The sequence below is a fragment of the Onychostruthus taczanowskii genome, unplaced genomic scaffold (genome assembly GCF_017590055.1).
Source record: "Onychostruthus taczanowskii isolate IOZ18803 unplaced genomic scaffold, ASM1759005v1 scaffold48, whole genome shotgun sequence".
NCBI lineage: Eukaryota > Metazoa > Chordata > Aves > Passeriformes > Passeridae > Onychostruthus > Onychostruthus taczanowskii.
In genome coordinates this window covers 2772098-2789064 of record NW_024502347.1, presented here as the reverse complement: position 1 = coordinate 2789064, position 16967 = coordinate 2772098, and the positions used below count along the sequence as shown (strand labels likewise).

Genomic DNA, 16967 nt, shown 5'->3' with positions numbered 1-16967 from the left:
GCGGCCGCGCTGTCCCCGCCGGCGCGCCCGGGCGCCGCTCGCAGCCGGCCCGCTCGGGCAGCGGGCTCCGGCTGACGCCGGGCTGCACCTTCCTGCTGGAAGTGCTGCTCAACTGAGAGCAGGGACGCGGCCGAGTGCTGGGAGCTTTGAAGGGAGAAGGGATAAGCGCTTGTGGAGAGGAGCTAGTGGGGAAGCAGCCCGTGGCTGCCGTGCGGAGCGGTGCGGGCCCCGCAGGCAGCGCCCGGGCGGCGGCGGCAGAAGGGCTCCGCTTCTGGGGAGCGCCCGCGCCCGGCTCCCCGCGGCTCCCGGGAAGGGCTCCCCGCCGCTGAGCGGAGCGGAGCGCTGGAGGACACCTGGCGGACGCAGCTCCGAAGTGCCGCTCCGGCACGGCCCTCCGGCAGCCCGGGGCAGGCTCAGCCCCGGCTCCGGACCCGGCGCTGCGCCGCTGTCCTGCCTGCCAGCCCTCGGCAACTCCCTGCTTCCTGGCCTCTTCTTAAGGCGCACCCGCCGAGCTGCGGCGGGGCAGGAGCCCCTTCTGGCTGCGGCAGGGGGGCGGCCGGCTGCCTGGAGCCAGGCTGTCCTGGCACTGCCGGCGGCCTTCTCCTGGAGGGTGCCCCTCATGATCCCAGCAGCTGAGCTTCTGCGGGAACAGTGGAGGCCGAGAATTGCTGACCTGAGAGGCACCGTCAGCTAAAAGTCATCCGGATGGCTTTATAGCCTGGTTTAGCAAAACTTCAGCATTGGCGCACGCAGATGTGCAGAACCTCTTCTGCCGAATTCTGATGGGTACAGGCTGAGAAATCATCTTTGCTTCTCTCCTGGCACAGCTGAACACAAACGCTGTCTATAAGGTGGATATCAAAAAGTATCTGCTGTGTCAGAGAGTGTTTCAAGTTGACTAGTTCAAGGAGTGATTTCTAGAGATTCTGAGAATTTCATTAAAGTCGTTTTAATTAAGGCCAAGATATTTTTAAAACCATGAAAAATCTCAAGTTATCATGCAGTAAAACTATTAGGGTGTGCTTGTAGCTTGGTTGTGAACTTTTCTTGAGAGGGCAGATGAATGTAAATTAAGATATATAGGGAAAATGAGAAGAACATCTGCCTTTTTCAGCTCTGTATGAGACATGTACAAGCAAGACAAAAATAAAACTGAGCCACTGAGCTTGTTTCAGCATATGGTAGGTGTAAGAAAATTTCTGGAAGTCCCTCTTCTCTCTCTTCAGTCCAGATGCACAGATCAATGGAGCATTTAACTACCTCTGCTGTTGATGTTTTAATTTTTTCTCTTTGTAGTGTGCTGAAAACACATGTTAAAATGCAAACGAGTACAAACAGCCACCACGAACACCCAGCAATCTGATTCCAGGTGATTCCTTGAATCCATGGCTGTTATTTGGCCCCTATATTTTGACATTTAACAGGAAATTATGCTAGGTGTTCATTTTTTACTGGGATTTTTAATCTTGACCAGTACACAAGCAAGGATTTTTCTGTCAGCCTCTCACTTACACATTAAGGATCAAACAATGTAAGAAAATGTAGCATGAGTAAATCAGAAGGCTTAGCTGAGAAGGACTGTTAAAAGAAATAGAAAAACTCACTGAAGTGAGCTGTCTGTAGGGTCTGATGCGTGCTAATCTGCTTTTGTAAGGACATTGATTCCTTGTGGGGTACAGACAGCAGTAATCCCAGCTCTCAGTCTTCCTCAACTACTTCTTGTGTTCCTGCCTTCTTCTGAAATCCTGGTGAGCAAAAAGACAAGTGGCAACATGTGTGGCAAGACAAGTGGAAAGATGTCCAATACATTTTGCTATCAGAGTTTATAATATATTTGGTTTTAATACCAAATTAATAGGCTTTTTACCTTCTTTTTTTTTTCTGCTGGCTGAGCAGCAAAATCAGTCTTGCAAAGGCTTGGGGTTTTTGGTTTACAAAATTGTTAGTTTTCTAACATTGTTTAGATACATTAAATTTAAGAAGATTGGTGAGAAACAGAGAGACAAAACCAATAACTCAGCAGTGTTTTGCAAAGGGTTACTCCAAGGCACGTTCTTCTGAATAATGATGAATTGCTTCCTGATTTGTGGTCAGTGACTTTTTTTGGTATAATTACTGTCAAGAAGGAAGCTGAACAACCAGAATACATTTCTTAGACCTAGCACAGTGGAGCATTTTCTTCAAAATCCTTACACCTTTTTTGACCAAACCCACTTAATTTATATTACCGGAACTGATGATTCCTTTTTGTACAAGAAAGTGACCTGTGAGTATATGTCCCAGAGCCATTTTATGTTCTGTTTTGTATGCCACTGTATGCTGGTAAGAGAACTGAAGGTTGTCTTTTTTTTTTTTTTTTTTGTGTTCTCCTTTTAGCTATCAGGGCGGGTATAGACCAAAGAATGGAGGGGGGTGGAGGGTGGTTTCATTTTGATCTGGAAGAGCAGTCATTCCAGTTCCTAACTTATTAGAAAAGCAAGCTCTCTAGCAGTGAAGTGATTGATAGATATTGCATATTTTTGTTTGCTGGAACTAGACTTCTAGGGGTTGCCTTTGATAGGAAAAATAACTTCTGAAGATATTTGAGTCTGTGTACATTTTTCTTACTATTTCTTCTTGTAAATGTATTTCCAAAAAGCACATTTTTAAGGTGGTATTCATCATTAGCTTCCATATGTCTTAGGAAAATGCCAGGACCTAACAAAACTGTTCATATTGTAACCAACATGATGTCCATTTATTAATTTCTGTTTTGCTGACCTGTCACAAAAAATTTCTTGCATTGTTTGCTTTACCTTGTTACATTTGGGGAACAGGGGAAAAGAGGGATGCTTTTCATTTTCTATTGGCAACGGACTGATCCTGTGCTGCTCTTCTTGTAGGTCACTGGAGTGATAAGCAAAGAGTACATCCCAAAAGGAACACGCTTTGGACCCCTGGTAGGAGAGATCTATACCAGTGATACAGTTCCCAAGAATGCAAACAGAAAATACTTTTGGCGGGTAAGTAGGAAAAAAACAGCCCCACGTTGTTGCAGTGAGCAGATCACTAAATGAGTATGGCTGAGAAGCTGGGTCACTTCCTGCTGTGTGATGCAGGGGACAGCTTCTCTATGTGGCCCGGCACAAACAGGGCCAGTGGGTGAATAAAGCCGAGTAAAAGCCTGGCTGTCTTGGATGTAGGGACTCTGTGGGTGGAGAGAGCACAGCCCTTCCCGGCTCGTTCTTCCAAAATGTATCGGTGCTGATTCTGTAAAGAAATAGTTCTGCTGCTTGCTGTAAGGGCAGGTTATTTTGCATTTCTTCACAACAGAAAGTCATTCTGATTTATGCAAGTATCACGTCCTTGATTCTTCCCACCATGAAGATGCTGTTAAAGTACTGCATAAACTTTCACTCTGGAATTATGATACATTTTCTGACATTTTTTCCTGCTTCTTGTATAGAGCTGCTATAAAACAGTGGTGGTAGTCTTCAGCATGTATCATTCAATTAATAAATGTTTCTCCTCAGAATTGTTAAAAGAGCAGATCATGGATCTTAGCAAAGGGGAAAACAGACAAACACCAGAGGTGGTGCCTAATTTGTACTCCATAGTATAAGCTGGAAGAAAGCAGCAGCCAATATGTTTTGGCGTGGGCAGTCTGTGCTGTGGAATATGCTTCCAGTTTATCAGTTGACATAATCCTCATTTTCCTTACAGACACATTATTAATTGTTAGAGAACATTCCTTCAGCCCCATCTCACTCCATGGATTTGTTTTGCTGCCTTCTAGCCATGTAGGTTGTGTCTAAATCCGTGGATTTGGGACTGTGTCCAAGCCTCTGCGCTCAGGTGCCTGCCTGCCTTAGTAATATCCCAACCTCATATCCAGGTGAAACCCAGGGCATGCACCAGCATTCCCCACACCCCTTTCTTCCTACCTAATTGAATCATTTTGGTTTTCTCAGATCTTCTTTTTACAATATAATACAGCATTGCAAGGCAGTTATTTGCATGAGTGTTTTTACAGAGCAGACAACTATTTTCACATTAAGAAGGCCACAAAATGTTTCTTTTTCCTGAACTTTTTGGGAGCTTGTGTCCAGTCTAGGAAGAGACTGGGAGGCTGACACAGGGAAAAAGGGCTGATAGCCATCTTGCAGGGCTTCATTCCTACATTGCAGTGAGAAAGATGACATCATTCCTATGATGTGATTTTAAGCCTTAATGTGGAGGGATCCTCAGAAATAATATTCTAGGAGCCATCTAAGCATCATTAAATTCCGTGTTATAATATCTTGATTCGTTCAAGGCAGACTGCTGCACTGAAAATTAATTCCTTCCTAGGGGTCTGACACAGGCTTGCATATGCAAAGGAAATTGTGGGAGATAACTTCCCACATGTTACTAAAGGCATCCTGGGCTCGCTGGCAGGAGCGGGAACATCTGCGGGGCGCCCGGGGACGCTGCCCGCGCCAGGGGAGCGCGGCCGCCCGGGCCCGCGTCATTTCTGGGAACCGCGCCGTGACTCAGCACATCTGGGCGCGCCTTCCCCAGAATAGGTGGGAGCTGGGGGCTGCCTCTGCCGGGGACGCGGAGCCGTGGCCCTGACGTGGGAGCGGTGGAGGGCTGGTTTGGGCAGTGGTGGTGGCAGGCGCCAAGCGCCAGAGCCCCGCGTTCCTGGAAGTTTGCGAGCCGGGGTGAGCAGAGGAACCCGAAGGCTCCTCTTGATGCAGCAACAACTCGCCCGGCTCCCTTCCATTTTCTCATAACAAACACACCGCAAAATCTCTCGCAAGCTGCTTTGATGAGGCCACATGTATTTCCCCCTTCTCAGTTTACAGGAAGTTACTCTTAAAGAAAGTGATTCTGGTGTTTACGGCCCGAGTTAAAGGGCCAGGCCGCCTGCCCTCTCTGCCCGCCGGGCTCCGGGGAGCGCAGCAGGGTCCCGGCCGGCCGGAGGGCGCTGCCCGGCCGGGGAGCTGCGAGAGACAGTGCTGAGGGCACACGGGCAGGAACACCCCGTGCGGTGTTTTCTCCCCGAGATAAGCTGTCTCCCCTTTGGAAAAGCATTTCCTGCTCAGCGAGGTGCGTTGCTGGTGCAAGCTGCTCCCACTTCAAGGTCTGGCTTTTGCCTGGTCATCTGTTTTCAGAAAACCAGGAACCCCATTTCATCCAGCATGGAGCTAGTTCCCCTTGACAGTAAGCAGTGTGTTTTTACAGGCGTGTTTCCTGGATTTCTCTTGAATTTTTTGCTTTTTTTAAATAATTCTCTTATATTTCAAGAAACAGTATCTTCTGTCAGTGATGGGAACTTCTTTCCCCTGAAACTGCTGAGCAGTTTTCAAACTCATGCTTTCTTGCCCCTCTGTGGACAAGTCAGAACATGTCCCTTGGTAGGAAAAGTGACATCTCATGGGCTAGCCCCTTGTCAGGTCTTCCTTCAGTTATGGCAGGTGAATTTCATCTTTGCCTCGCCCAGCCTTCCTACAAAAGGGTTACAGTTCAACTATGAGCAAGTGTTGCTTTAGGACTCTGGGGGGTGGAGAATGCTTGCATAGTTTAAACCTTTGGGTGGAGGTGGTAGGAAACTGCAAGTACAGAGGCCATAGAAAGAGGCGAGAAGAACTCTGACATAGCACAGCCAGTCTTATACACAGGTGACTCAAAGCATTAATGCAAGCATGCACTCAGACCTGCCGTCATCAGCATCACCCACTTGTTGATCAGAGCACCAGGAAAAGGACTCTAAGGTAGACTGTTCACACAGAGAGAGTACTCTGCATTTCAGATTTTGGGTCTTGCTTTCCGAAGCTAGCAGAGACACAGGCTAAGATTAAATGGAAAAGGTGACTGTGGACTTGCCTTTAAAAAGCTTCTTAACTCAGAGGATGTCATTGTTGGAAAGGCAGGAACACAGCTTGAACTCTTACTTCAATAATATATGCTCATCTTAAGAAAAAAAAAAAAAAAAGGAGCTTATCACTTTTCCCCTCTGGACTCTGTGCCTACATGTTGCATATTGTGCTTATATATATATGTATATATATTCATAAGCACTTCCTCTCTATTCCAGATCTATTCAAGCGGTGAACTTCACCACTTCATTGATGGATTTAACGAGGACAAGAGCAACTGGATGCGTTATGTAAACCCTGGCTACTCTGTTCAGGAGCAGAACTTGGCTGCTTGTCAGAATGGAATGAACATCTACTTCTATACCATCAAGCCCATCCCTGCCAACCAAGAGCTGCTTGTGTGGTATTGCCGAGACTTTGCAGAGAGGCTGCACTATCCCCCCTCCAGAGAGCTGACAATGATGAACCTCAGTAAGTGGATTACAGTATAAACAAGGAATGCTAGTAATGTCTCTTCTGCCTATACGATCTAATAATAAGTTGTATAATTACACAGCTGCATCATCTGTTGTGTCACAGGAGGTAGCTTGGAGTGGAAAAGGGGAATTAAAAAATCCAACACAAGAGAATGAGTTTCCTGTGCCTGTTCAAAGGGAAAGAAATTATAAAATCTGAGTAGTTGTTTGTTTACAATCTGAGTCTTATCTGGTGAAATTCTGGACAGACAACCTGACCTCTGTCTTCCTAACCATAGCTGTTGGTTCACTCTCAAACTTTGCAATTTCAGATCTCACAGTGTGTTGAGCAAAAGTCCGCTTTGGTAGCATGTACTGAAGGCTGTCCACTCATGCTCCCAAAGGGCTGCCCTCACTGTAGCAGGAAGTGGCAACGTGCCATGGCTCTGTCTAGGTGTCTGACAAAATATGTGTTTACTGCATAATGCACTTTGAGCCTTGCATCTTCCCTTACTTATCTGATGTGAGCAAACCTCCTGTGGTCTTCTCATCTGGTTACTTGTGTTTTAAGCTCAGTGTACTTTGTCCCCATTTCTTGACTTTTTATTGCAGCTTTCATTTTCTGTTCAAAAATAATAGCACTGGTAGCAGAGGGAAGAGGTGTTTCCAGGAGTTTGTGTTCCTCTGTGGTTTCTGATTATTTCCAGCCTTGGTGCTTTACTTCTCGCTTAATCACTGCCTGACACCTCACCCAGAGCCCCTTCTAGAGAAGAAAAGATTCTTGCTGACTTCTCAGTGGACTCTTAGGCTACTTCCCCTGCTGCTGCTCTTAAAGCAGAGTATTCTTTTGTCCTTCTGCCAGTGACTACACTGAAACTTGAAGGAAAAACTGCAAGCAGTTTTTTGGGGTTTTTTGTTGTTTTGTTTTTGTTTTTTTGTTTTTTTGTTTTTTTGTTTTTTTTAATAAGAAGAACTATTTACGGTTCTTTGGCAACAAGGAATGGGTTATAAAATATCAGTGTTACTTGGGGATCATTAGAATTGTCATCCCATATTAGAAAACTTACATCACACATTCAGATTAATCAAAGTACTTCTATACTCCGTAAGTGTCACCTTTGTCTTAGCTTTTTGTCTTTCCCTACAAATTAATAGAAGAAAACTTGTTGTCTCCTAATGACAGAGGGAAGAGAGGGAGGGAATGTCTTATGCAGCTATATTCTCTGTTCAGAAACTATCTCACTGATTCTGTCATCTTTGCACATATGTCATTTCACCACTCCCTGTGCAGTTTTATTTCCTGATATAATGAGCTGTTGGCTTTTCAGTGGGAACTTCAGGTGAGATGAGACAACAGCATGCAGTGCTCTGGTGGATGAGGAGTTTGCTAAAATCTAGTCAGGCACATTTGGTCACTAGCTAGGAGGATGCACAAACACAGGTTCAGTTTCCTGCATCTGCTGGCAGCTTAGGCTTCCTTGCAGAAGTAGCAATTAATGTATTTGTAAAGTGTTTCCTACTGTGTCCAGTTACTCTTAATCAGGTCAAAACTAGGGATGTCTGGACATGGCAGAATAACTGATTTTAGTAAATGGCAGAATACTAATTTTAGTAAAAGTAGTAGGCTCAGTATAAGGATCTAAAGAAATGGGAACCTGAGCCACAATTTTGTAGTTCAGCCTTAATATTTGCAGTATTTCCAGCTGCTGAGTTTGAAATAGACATTCTTCTAGTTTTTAAGATAATTACGTTTAAACAATTTAGAAATTTTATGTTAGCTCCTTCCACTTAAAGAAAGTAGCAGTTCAGAAAATGAGAGAAACTTCTCACTTTTTTTTTTTTTTTCTTCTCCCCTCATTCTTGTAAGCAACACATTCAGGCCTGAAGCCTGCAGATGGGCCAAAAACCCTACAGGTACCATAAGGATTGAGGTTTTCTAAAGTTAGCCTTTTAAAATGTGTGGAAGAAAAATCCAAAAGTCTCCCAAAGGTCTTTATTTGCCCAAGTCCCTGTAGCAATGGTGCAAACAGGGGTGGTTTTTCCAGCATTAGTACTGGAACCGGACAAGTTTGCTGTGAATACCAGCACTGTTTAGCTTTCTTCTGCTCCTTTCTCCCAGGCCACTAGTTAAATCTAAAATTAGAGAGCATCGTGCTGCCTCTCCAGCCTCTCTCTGTCACAAAGGCTGTCCGAGGTACCCTGGCACTGCATTCATCCATGAGTAAAGTGCAGGAGTTTGTCCCCAGTTCTCTGGCACCCTGTATCTGCTGCAGATACAGGGTGCTAGATCTTTGGCCTAGCAGGACATCTGAGCACAGCCTTGCTTGAGGGGACCCCCTCCCCCAGCCCCCCACCCCCAATCTGCTAGGAAGTCAGGAAAGCCCTCTCCAGCCAAATGGATTGCTAATAATTTGGTGTTTAAAGTGGTATGGCTTCCCTCAGAAGAGCAGGGGTGAATCACCACCTCTCCCAGCCTGTGGCTGCTGGTTTTGGCACCCGCTGAGGAGGAGGGAGAGAAAGTTGGGGTCGGGGTCCCAAGAGGCAAGCTGAAGTCAGGGCCTCCTCCCATGGGATACACGCTGGTGTGGGCGGGAGGCAGCCAGTGGCCATGGTGTGTTGCACCCAGATCTCTCCCTTCACTGCGCCTTGGGTGTGCAGTGCACACTGGTGCCCGTGGGAGGCTTTGGAAGAGTTGTACCTTGGCTGGCTGCCCAGCACAGGAGGCCACCTGGGACACACACCTACAGAGACCTTCCAGTCTTGCCAACTTAAAATATAGGCAGCTGCTTTAAGTGCCTCAAGGGTTTGGGGATCACAGCCTTAGAGTTCAGCACCTTAGTTCCTCTTTAAGCACCAGAGCAGGATGGGCCTCCGGGGAAAAATGTATCAGGGAATTTCTCTGGCTTTATTTCCTGTAATTAGTGGCCTCAAAAATGAGAGAACTACCACTTTAGAGCATAAATGTATTTACACACCCACATGTAACATCTACTTGCCAGTGTAACAGCAAACTTTCAAATTAAAGGTAACTTCCCCAGCATTAGCTCATTTGTGCCGCAGAAGGAAAGCATCCAGATGCAAGACAGCAATTAGGCATGTACTTAGTTGTGGGTTTAACCCTGTCCTCTGTGTTTTCCTGAATTGGGGCCTTTGACCCAGTCCTTCAGACGCTGGAGCACACACCTACCTTCACAGCCATGATTAGCTCCGAGTGGAGCTACGTAACTTCAAATGGATGTTGAAGTGCCTGCAAGGAGTTGCACAATAGTGGTAGAGGCAAGACTCCACATTATCCCAGTGTTGGAAACTCAAATGTCATTCCCTTCCTGCCTGTTTTGAGGCCTCTCATGTTTTCTGTCAAGATTTGTCACCTTCAGATGGTGCCATTGTCCAGTAAATAGTTTTAAGTATAGTGGCACAAAATTTCTGTATTCTGCTAAAAATAAATTTTCAGTAATTTTTTAAATGTGCCTAACCTCATTCAACTGCTCCTTCAGATTGTCTTTTAGTCTGTGATATTTTATTTAGCAAACACTGAGGAAATTTGCTTTGGCGGTTCCAAATGGTTTAGAATTTCATTCTTACCTCAATATGGGAGGATTATTTTAGGATGGAGGGGTGGAGAACTTAACAGTTAAAAAAAAAACCAAACCAAACAAGAAAAACCCAACAAAATCCAAACAATTGCATTGACTCAGGACATGGCTATTTGATAATAATGTTCATATATTGCAATCATATGATGCAACTTCCTGCTGCTCATGTCATGTTTGTCTCCTCAGTCAAGTACAGGCAGGTGACATCTTTTGGTCAAGCTTCAGAAAAAAAGTTCAAGCTGGGGGAAGATAATTTGCATATTTACAAAATATTTGGCAATCTTTTTGTTTCATTAACAGGTTTAACAAGACACTAATTTAAAGTGTTTCTGGTTCTATGAAGATTAACTTTTTAATGCTTTTTTCTTAAATGTGATTTATTCTTCTCTTCTTCCTGCTGGCCCTGACATGCTGGCCGTTAGCTCAGCCCTGTCACTCGCTTTCCCTTTTGTTTATGGGCAGTTTCACTTTCTGGTTTTGAAGCTTTTCTGTTTGGGTTGAGAGGAAACATCTGCACTTGCTTAAAAAAATGCCTCCTGGAATGTTCAAAAGGGCTCAGGAAAATGATTTTTAAATGATATGAGAAGTTGTCCTCACAAAATCAGAATTTGGGGACTGAAGTTGTCTTAATATTGAGAATTATTTGAAGGCTCCCAGAAAGACCTTCTCTGAGCAAAAGGTTTTCAAAGGCATGTCACACTGCCATGGACACATTTAGAAAACAGATGATCAAATTTTGTACTTCTGAATGTTGGTCTCTGTTCTCATTTTGAGTGGAAACAGTCTTTGTTTTGCTCGCTTCACAACTTCGAGGTTCTCTTTCTACTAGCAAAAGAGGTGCTTAATTTAGATTGAAAATGTGAATCGGCATAATTAAGCTCTACCACTCGAAGTGTTCAGTACCATCTCACTCCTGAAATTACTGTTGCAATTACTGTCTGCCTACAACCGTTTTTCAAGTTTTTAGAAAAGAACAGATCATTGTTTTTATGAAATGTTTCTCCGGCTACAGCTCAGAGCACAAGAACCGAGAGCAAACCTATAGCTCTGCAGCAGTCTGTAGCTGGAACACCCACACTGGAGTGACTTCAGACAGCTCCTTCACCCAAGTTTTATCAATACTTAAAAGTAACAGCAGTTTTGTCCCTTTTCCTCTTGCACGCACTCACTAATCTCAGGTCTGAGCAAATAATCTTTTGACCTCAGTTAGAAGTGGATCAGGATCCTCAAGAGGCACATCTGGGATTTTTTTTCCTTTTCCCCCCCCCCCCCCCCCCCGATTAGTAATTTAAAAATGCAGCTGCACCATTCGTGTTTTGTCATGAATCTCTTTTCTGTGTGTCCCTCTGACCACAGAAACTAGACAGATCTTGGAAGAGTATGTGCCTGTATTTACTGTGTATATATAAAACCATAATGTGTGTGTGTGTGTATGTGTGTGTATATGGGGGTGGGGGGAGAAATGCATTTCAACAATGAATGGGAGACATTCTGATTGGTAAAAACTTGAATCTAAGATCACAAGTTTTTAAAAAAATCCATTTATAAGAAATCTATCTCTTTAACTTTGAAGTATGACTCCTTTAAGAGCAACAAGAAAGGCTGTAAACCTCTCAATCAATTTCAGCCCTGGTTTAAATCCACCTTCAGTATAAAACTTAAGAACCTCTCCTTGGCCCCGGATGTTACCTTCTCTTATTTTACACAGTGCTGACACACTTGTTTATGTTTTGATCTCTCTGGTGTTCCCAAGTGTCCCTTGTGCTCAGGTAATAAGGGAAAAAGCCAAGAGGGGATTTATGGACCAAAGATAGCTTGCAAACTAAAGAGAGCTGTCACAGTTAGACTTGAAAAAATATCTTTAAATATCACAACTTCTGTCTGCACATGGAAATTAGTAAGAGGGACAGCTTTACCAGGAAAATTCAGAAGGGAAGAAAAAAACAATTATCTTTAGTCAGTCAGGAGAGAGCATGGGATTGTTGCACAGAGAAAGTTACGATCTCTGCATGAGCTTCCTTTCTGTCACTCCTGGGCTTGCTCCTGCACATAAGGCACGTACATCCCCACCCTCATGTTTAACCTTGTGACAGTGGGAGCTGTTTCTCCAGCTGAAGAGGCCCCAGTTTCTCTGTCACTTTTCCAGTACCACCAGCATTTCTCCTTCCTCTTCCCCTCCCCCTGGGTTTTTTTCTTTAAAAGAGAAAAGTGTCAATTTGAACTTCCTGCTTGACAGACCCCACTGAGAAACTGATACGGGCCTGATAAGGTGGTATTTATTTATTTTTCCTGCTGCAAGGCTTCACAAGTCCTGCCTCCCACCCCCCTGTCCAGTTTTCAATACTGCCTGGTCTTGATACTTCCCGATGCTGATAGTGTCACCAGGAATGTTTGCTCTGAAACACTGCTGTGGTGAAAGGCAGCTGATAAGAAGATAGAGATAATATTATTCACAGTGCCATTGTGGAGCTTCTTGAACCTAGTAGGACCTCTGTGCTATGCCCCAAAATCTGGCTGACATTCAGAAAGTGAGTTACCAGTCCAGGAGTACAGACAAAATTACCAAAGAAAGTAGATGTTTTTTTAAAACCAGAAAACACAACATGTTATTACTTTATTTTTCATATATCTCTGCATTAAACTTTGGACACCAAGAGAAGTAATTGGGAAGCTTTCTGTGTGCTTATGTGTGCATATGCTTGCTGCACAACACTTTTAAGTTTTATTATAAATATTTTAATTGAACTTAACTGTGTTCATTTGTATTTCATTGGAGCTTGAAAATATACAAACTACTCAAAAATCTCAAACTAAATTTTCTTATTACTTGTCTAATGCCATTTCAAAAAGGATGCTACTGTAAAGTGGGTTGCTGTAAGCAGAAGCACGCTGTGCAAGCAGCTGTTTTCTTGGATATGTTTAATAAATGACTTTCTTTGCCTTATAGGGTAATGTTGCCAAATGATAGATTCCATCAGGGTAGTGAATAGTGAAGCAAAGAATCTGTGTTGAAAGCAGCGTGGTCACTGCCTGTTCTCACGTTCCTCACTTGGTTCAGATGATCCTCCAAAAATCAGAAATAACTGTTTCTCACCTTAGATAGTGAAGTAAGAACAGTCATTCATGGGAGCAGAAACGTTTCTAAAGGACTGCAGTGTTCTTGAGTCACGTACCTACTGGTGTTGGCTTGTACCTGCTGATGGAAAGCCTTGAACTAACTAACTGTAATTATGAAACCTTCTTCTAGTCTTTCCCCCCTATAATAAAATATCTTACAAGTAATCAAGATTATGTAAAAAAGATAAAGGCAGATTTGTTTTTCTACTTTTTCTAATGAACGAAGTCATCTTTCAGTGAGCTGTCACAAGTGTATTGTGTCCAGAGTATGCCAGAGTATGTGCTGAACTGAGATGAATGTATGCTAGCTTCTAGTTCCTTCTAAATACATATTTCTTTTCCTTTTTTTTTTTTTTTTAGAGCACATTTCAACTTAAGCTGGAGCCAACCAGTCTTGCTTTCTTTTACTTTGCTTCAGCATTTTTTTATAAAATACAGCTGTAAGCAGAGGAGTTTTGCATAGACTGAATGCCACAGAAATCTGCAGTAAATAGTCTGCTTTGTTGTAGATGTTCCTAAGCAGTATATTTAATGAGTAATGATCTGTTTACTGATGGAGAATACCTTCTCTTTGAAGAAGGCTTTCATCCTAGCCAGCCATGGTTTTTTTGGTACTGTAAGTAATTGAACTGGCTGGTGAAGTGACTGCTGCGGTTTGGCAAAACCCGATTTGTCATGCCTTGTTATTTTACTGAGGAACATTTCTGGGAGCTTGTGCTCTGCAAAGTCCTTCAGTTAAACCTGTATTGTGAACAAATGCTCATTACCGCATTTATTAGAAATGCTGCTTAAAGAGACATTCAACAGCAAAGCTAGGCAAATTTAAGGGGGAAAAAAGGTGAAATCAGTTTGCAGAGTGGAGGCTGGCACTCTGCAAATGCATCATCATCCAGATCTCTATGTACTGGTTGGTATCCCTTAAATTAGCAATGCTTTTTATTAACACTTAATACCAGCAGGCATTTCTTCACACAACCATTAGTTTTGTGGCAAGCTGAATGATTGCTCGTCTCTGAGAGTAGCCCTTCCTTCCCACTAAACTTGTAGGGGTGAGATTCTGTTTTGAAAAGAGATAACACCAGTGACATATCTAAATAATCGTTATCTTGTCTTTGTATTTCAGCACAAACCCACGTTAATCCAAAGCAGCACAGCGCTGATAAAGATGAGCTTTATCAGAAAAGCGTCCCAAAGAAGGAGCACAGTGTGAAAGAAATCCTGAAAATGGAATCCAATCCTCCTAAAGGAAAAGACTTCTTTCAGACCAACATTTCACCAGTTACTCCAGAAAAAGACTTGGATGATTTACGTAAAAACTATAGCCCAGAGAGGTGTTTCTTCCCTCGAGTTGTCTACCCGATCCGACCTCACATTCCTGAAGACTATCTGAAAGCTTCCTTAGCATATGGCATGGACAGACCCAGCTACATTACTCACTCGCCCATCCAGGCATCTACTACACCAAGTCCTTCCGGGAGGAGCAGCCCAGACCAAAGTTTAAAAAGTTCAAGCCCTCACAGTAGTCCGGGGGTCACAGTTTCGCCTCTGGCACCTACTTCCCAAGAGCACAGAGAGCCATACTCTTACTTGAATGGATCATATGGCTCAGAAGGATTGGGGTCTTATCCTGGATATGCACCCCCTGGCCACCTCTCACCTGCCTTTCTACCATCCTATAACCCCCATTACCCCAAATTCCTGTTACCTCCATTCAATATGAGCTGTAATAACCTGAGCGCTTTGAACAATATCAATGGCATCAACAATTTCAATCTCTTCCCAAGGATGTACCCTCTTTATGGCAACCTGCTCAGTGGAGGTAGCCTTTCCCACCACATGCTCAACCCCACCACGCTCCCCAGCTCACTGCCCAGTGAAGGAGGCCGTCGACTGCTGCAGCCTGATCATCCGAGAGACTTCCTCATACCAGCACCCAACAGTGCCTTCTCTATCACGGGCGCTGCTGCCAGCATGAAGGACAAGCCATGCAGCCCTACCAGTGGGTCCCCCACCGCTGGTACAGCAGCCAGTTCGGAACACATAATGCAACCTAAACCTACCTCAGTGGTGTTGGCTGCCACCGGCGGTGAAGAAGCCATGAATCTCATTAAAAGTAAGAGGAATGTGACCGGTTACAAAACCCTCCCATACCCACTGAAAAAGCAGAATGGGAAGATCAAGTACGAATGCAATGTTTGCTCCAAGACCTTTGGCCAGCTCTCCAATCTGAAGGTAGGCAGTGGAGGGTAAGACAGGAGCCTTCTTTGAAGGCTCAGATTTCTCCCTGTAGGTTTTCGAGGAAAAGCAGGGTCAGGCCTCCCTTGCTTGTTAGGCTGTTTATGTGTCTGGGCTTAATACAGCATCCCCCAGCAAGAAAGCCTGGTTGTGTGCTTTCATACTGACGCCACCTAATTAACTAGATAACATTGTATTTTGGCAATGGGACTCTTCCGCTGCCTTTAGGAAACATCTGAAAGCACTTTTGTTGTAGTACTGGAAACTGCAAATTGTTAATTGCTTTGTCTCTCCCTAGGTGCACCTCCGAGTACACAGTGGAGAGAGACCATTTAAATGCCAGACTTGCAATAAGGGCTTCACGCAGCTGGCTCACCTCCAGAAGCACTATCTGGTACACACGGGAGAAAAGCCCCACGAGTGTCAGGTATGTAACACAGAGAGAGAGGTGAATCCTTCGGAGGCTGAAGGGACGGCAGGGTTTTGCACACCCCCTACAGTGTGCAGGGAGGGCTGAGGGACAAACCCTTGGCTGCTCAGGGCCGGAATCTGCACCACAGCCTGGCCCAGCCCTGGTGCAGCAGCGTCTCTGAGACAGCACGATTGCCTACAGCCTGCCAGAGCAACACCTGCCTGATACAGTTTTGCCATCAGCCACACTCAAAATGACATTCAGCAATGTTTAAATAAAAAAGGTGGGGATTTTTTTTCCTTTGTGAGAAAGTGTGAAGATATAGAAAGCTGCTGCTTCATCCTGCCATCTCCTCCTATGTGTCTGTGATTTAAACCATAAAATCGCCTCCCACTCATTCGCTGTTTCTCTGCCACCCCCCACATTAGGTTTGTCACAAGCGGTTCAGCAGCACCAGCAATCTCAAAACCCACCTGCGGCTCCACTCTGGAGAGAAGCCTTACCAGTGTAAGCTCTGCCCAGCCAAATTCACCCAGTTTGTGCACCTGAAGCTGCACAAACGTCTCCACACCCGGGAACGCCCCCATAAATGCATCCACTGCCACAAGAGCTACATTCACCTCTGCAGCCTCCAGGTCCACCTGAAGGGCTACTGCCCCGTCGCCCCGGCCTCCGGCCACTCCATGGAGGACCTGAACCGGATCAATGAGGAGATTGAGAAGTTCGACATCAGTGACAATGCTGACAAGCTGGAAGAAGTGGAGGACAATATCGACTTAACATCGATCGTGGAGAAGGATATACTGACCGTGCTCAGGAGGGAAATGGAAGGAGCTAACCTGAAAGTCTCTCTGCAGAGGAACCTGGGAAATGGGCTTATCTCCTCAGGATGCAACCTTTACGAGTCGTCAGATATGTCAGTTATGAAGTTGCCTCACGGTCACCCACTACCTCTGTTACCTGTAAAGGTCAAGCAAGAAACAATTGAACCAATGGACCCTTAAGACTTTTTGGCAAAGTGATTTTTTTTATTTATGACTTGGCAAGTCAGGGTGCCTGTAGCAGATGCTTGTATATAGTTTCAATGCTGCAAAGCAATCTTGGCTTACAGTAGTTTCCCTAGCTCTCCAGCTGAAAGAAGGAACTCCAAAGTTACTGTTTTCTCAGGGCATAAAAAGGGGCAAAGGACTCTGCATTGCCTCGCCAGTTACTAAGAGACAATCATCTATCCGTAATTATTTTTTCAATGATAGTACTTCATAATTTATTATGCAATTAATCATTCTAAAAGCAATAATTAGGAAAATGTTTA

General features: G+C 44.5%; 1 protein-coding gene across 2 annotated transcripts in view; it reads left to right on the top strand.

Annotated features, from left to right (window-relative positions):
• The window catches only part of PRDM1 (PR/SET domain 1), a 22175-nt gene extending 5516 nt beyond the window's left edge, over window positions 1–16659 (top strand). For both annotated transcript variants that reach the window (XM_041414885.1, XM_041414884.1), the window contains 5 exons: window positions 2883–3002; window positions 6059–6311; window positions 14132–15240; window positions 15542–15670; window positions 16084–16659. In XM_041414885.1, coding sequence (XP_041270819.1) covers window positions 2883–3002; window positions 6059–6311; window positions 14132–15240; window positions 15542–15670; window positions 16084–16659 — 2187 coding nt within the window. The remainder of the gene's footprint in view (window positions 1–2882; window positions 3003–6058; window positions 6312–14131; window positions 15241–15541; window positions 15671–16083) is intronic.
• The last annotated feature ends 308 nt before the right edge of the window (window positions 16660–16967 follow it).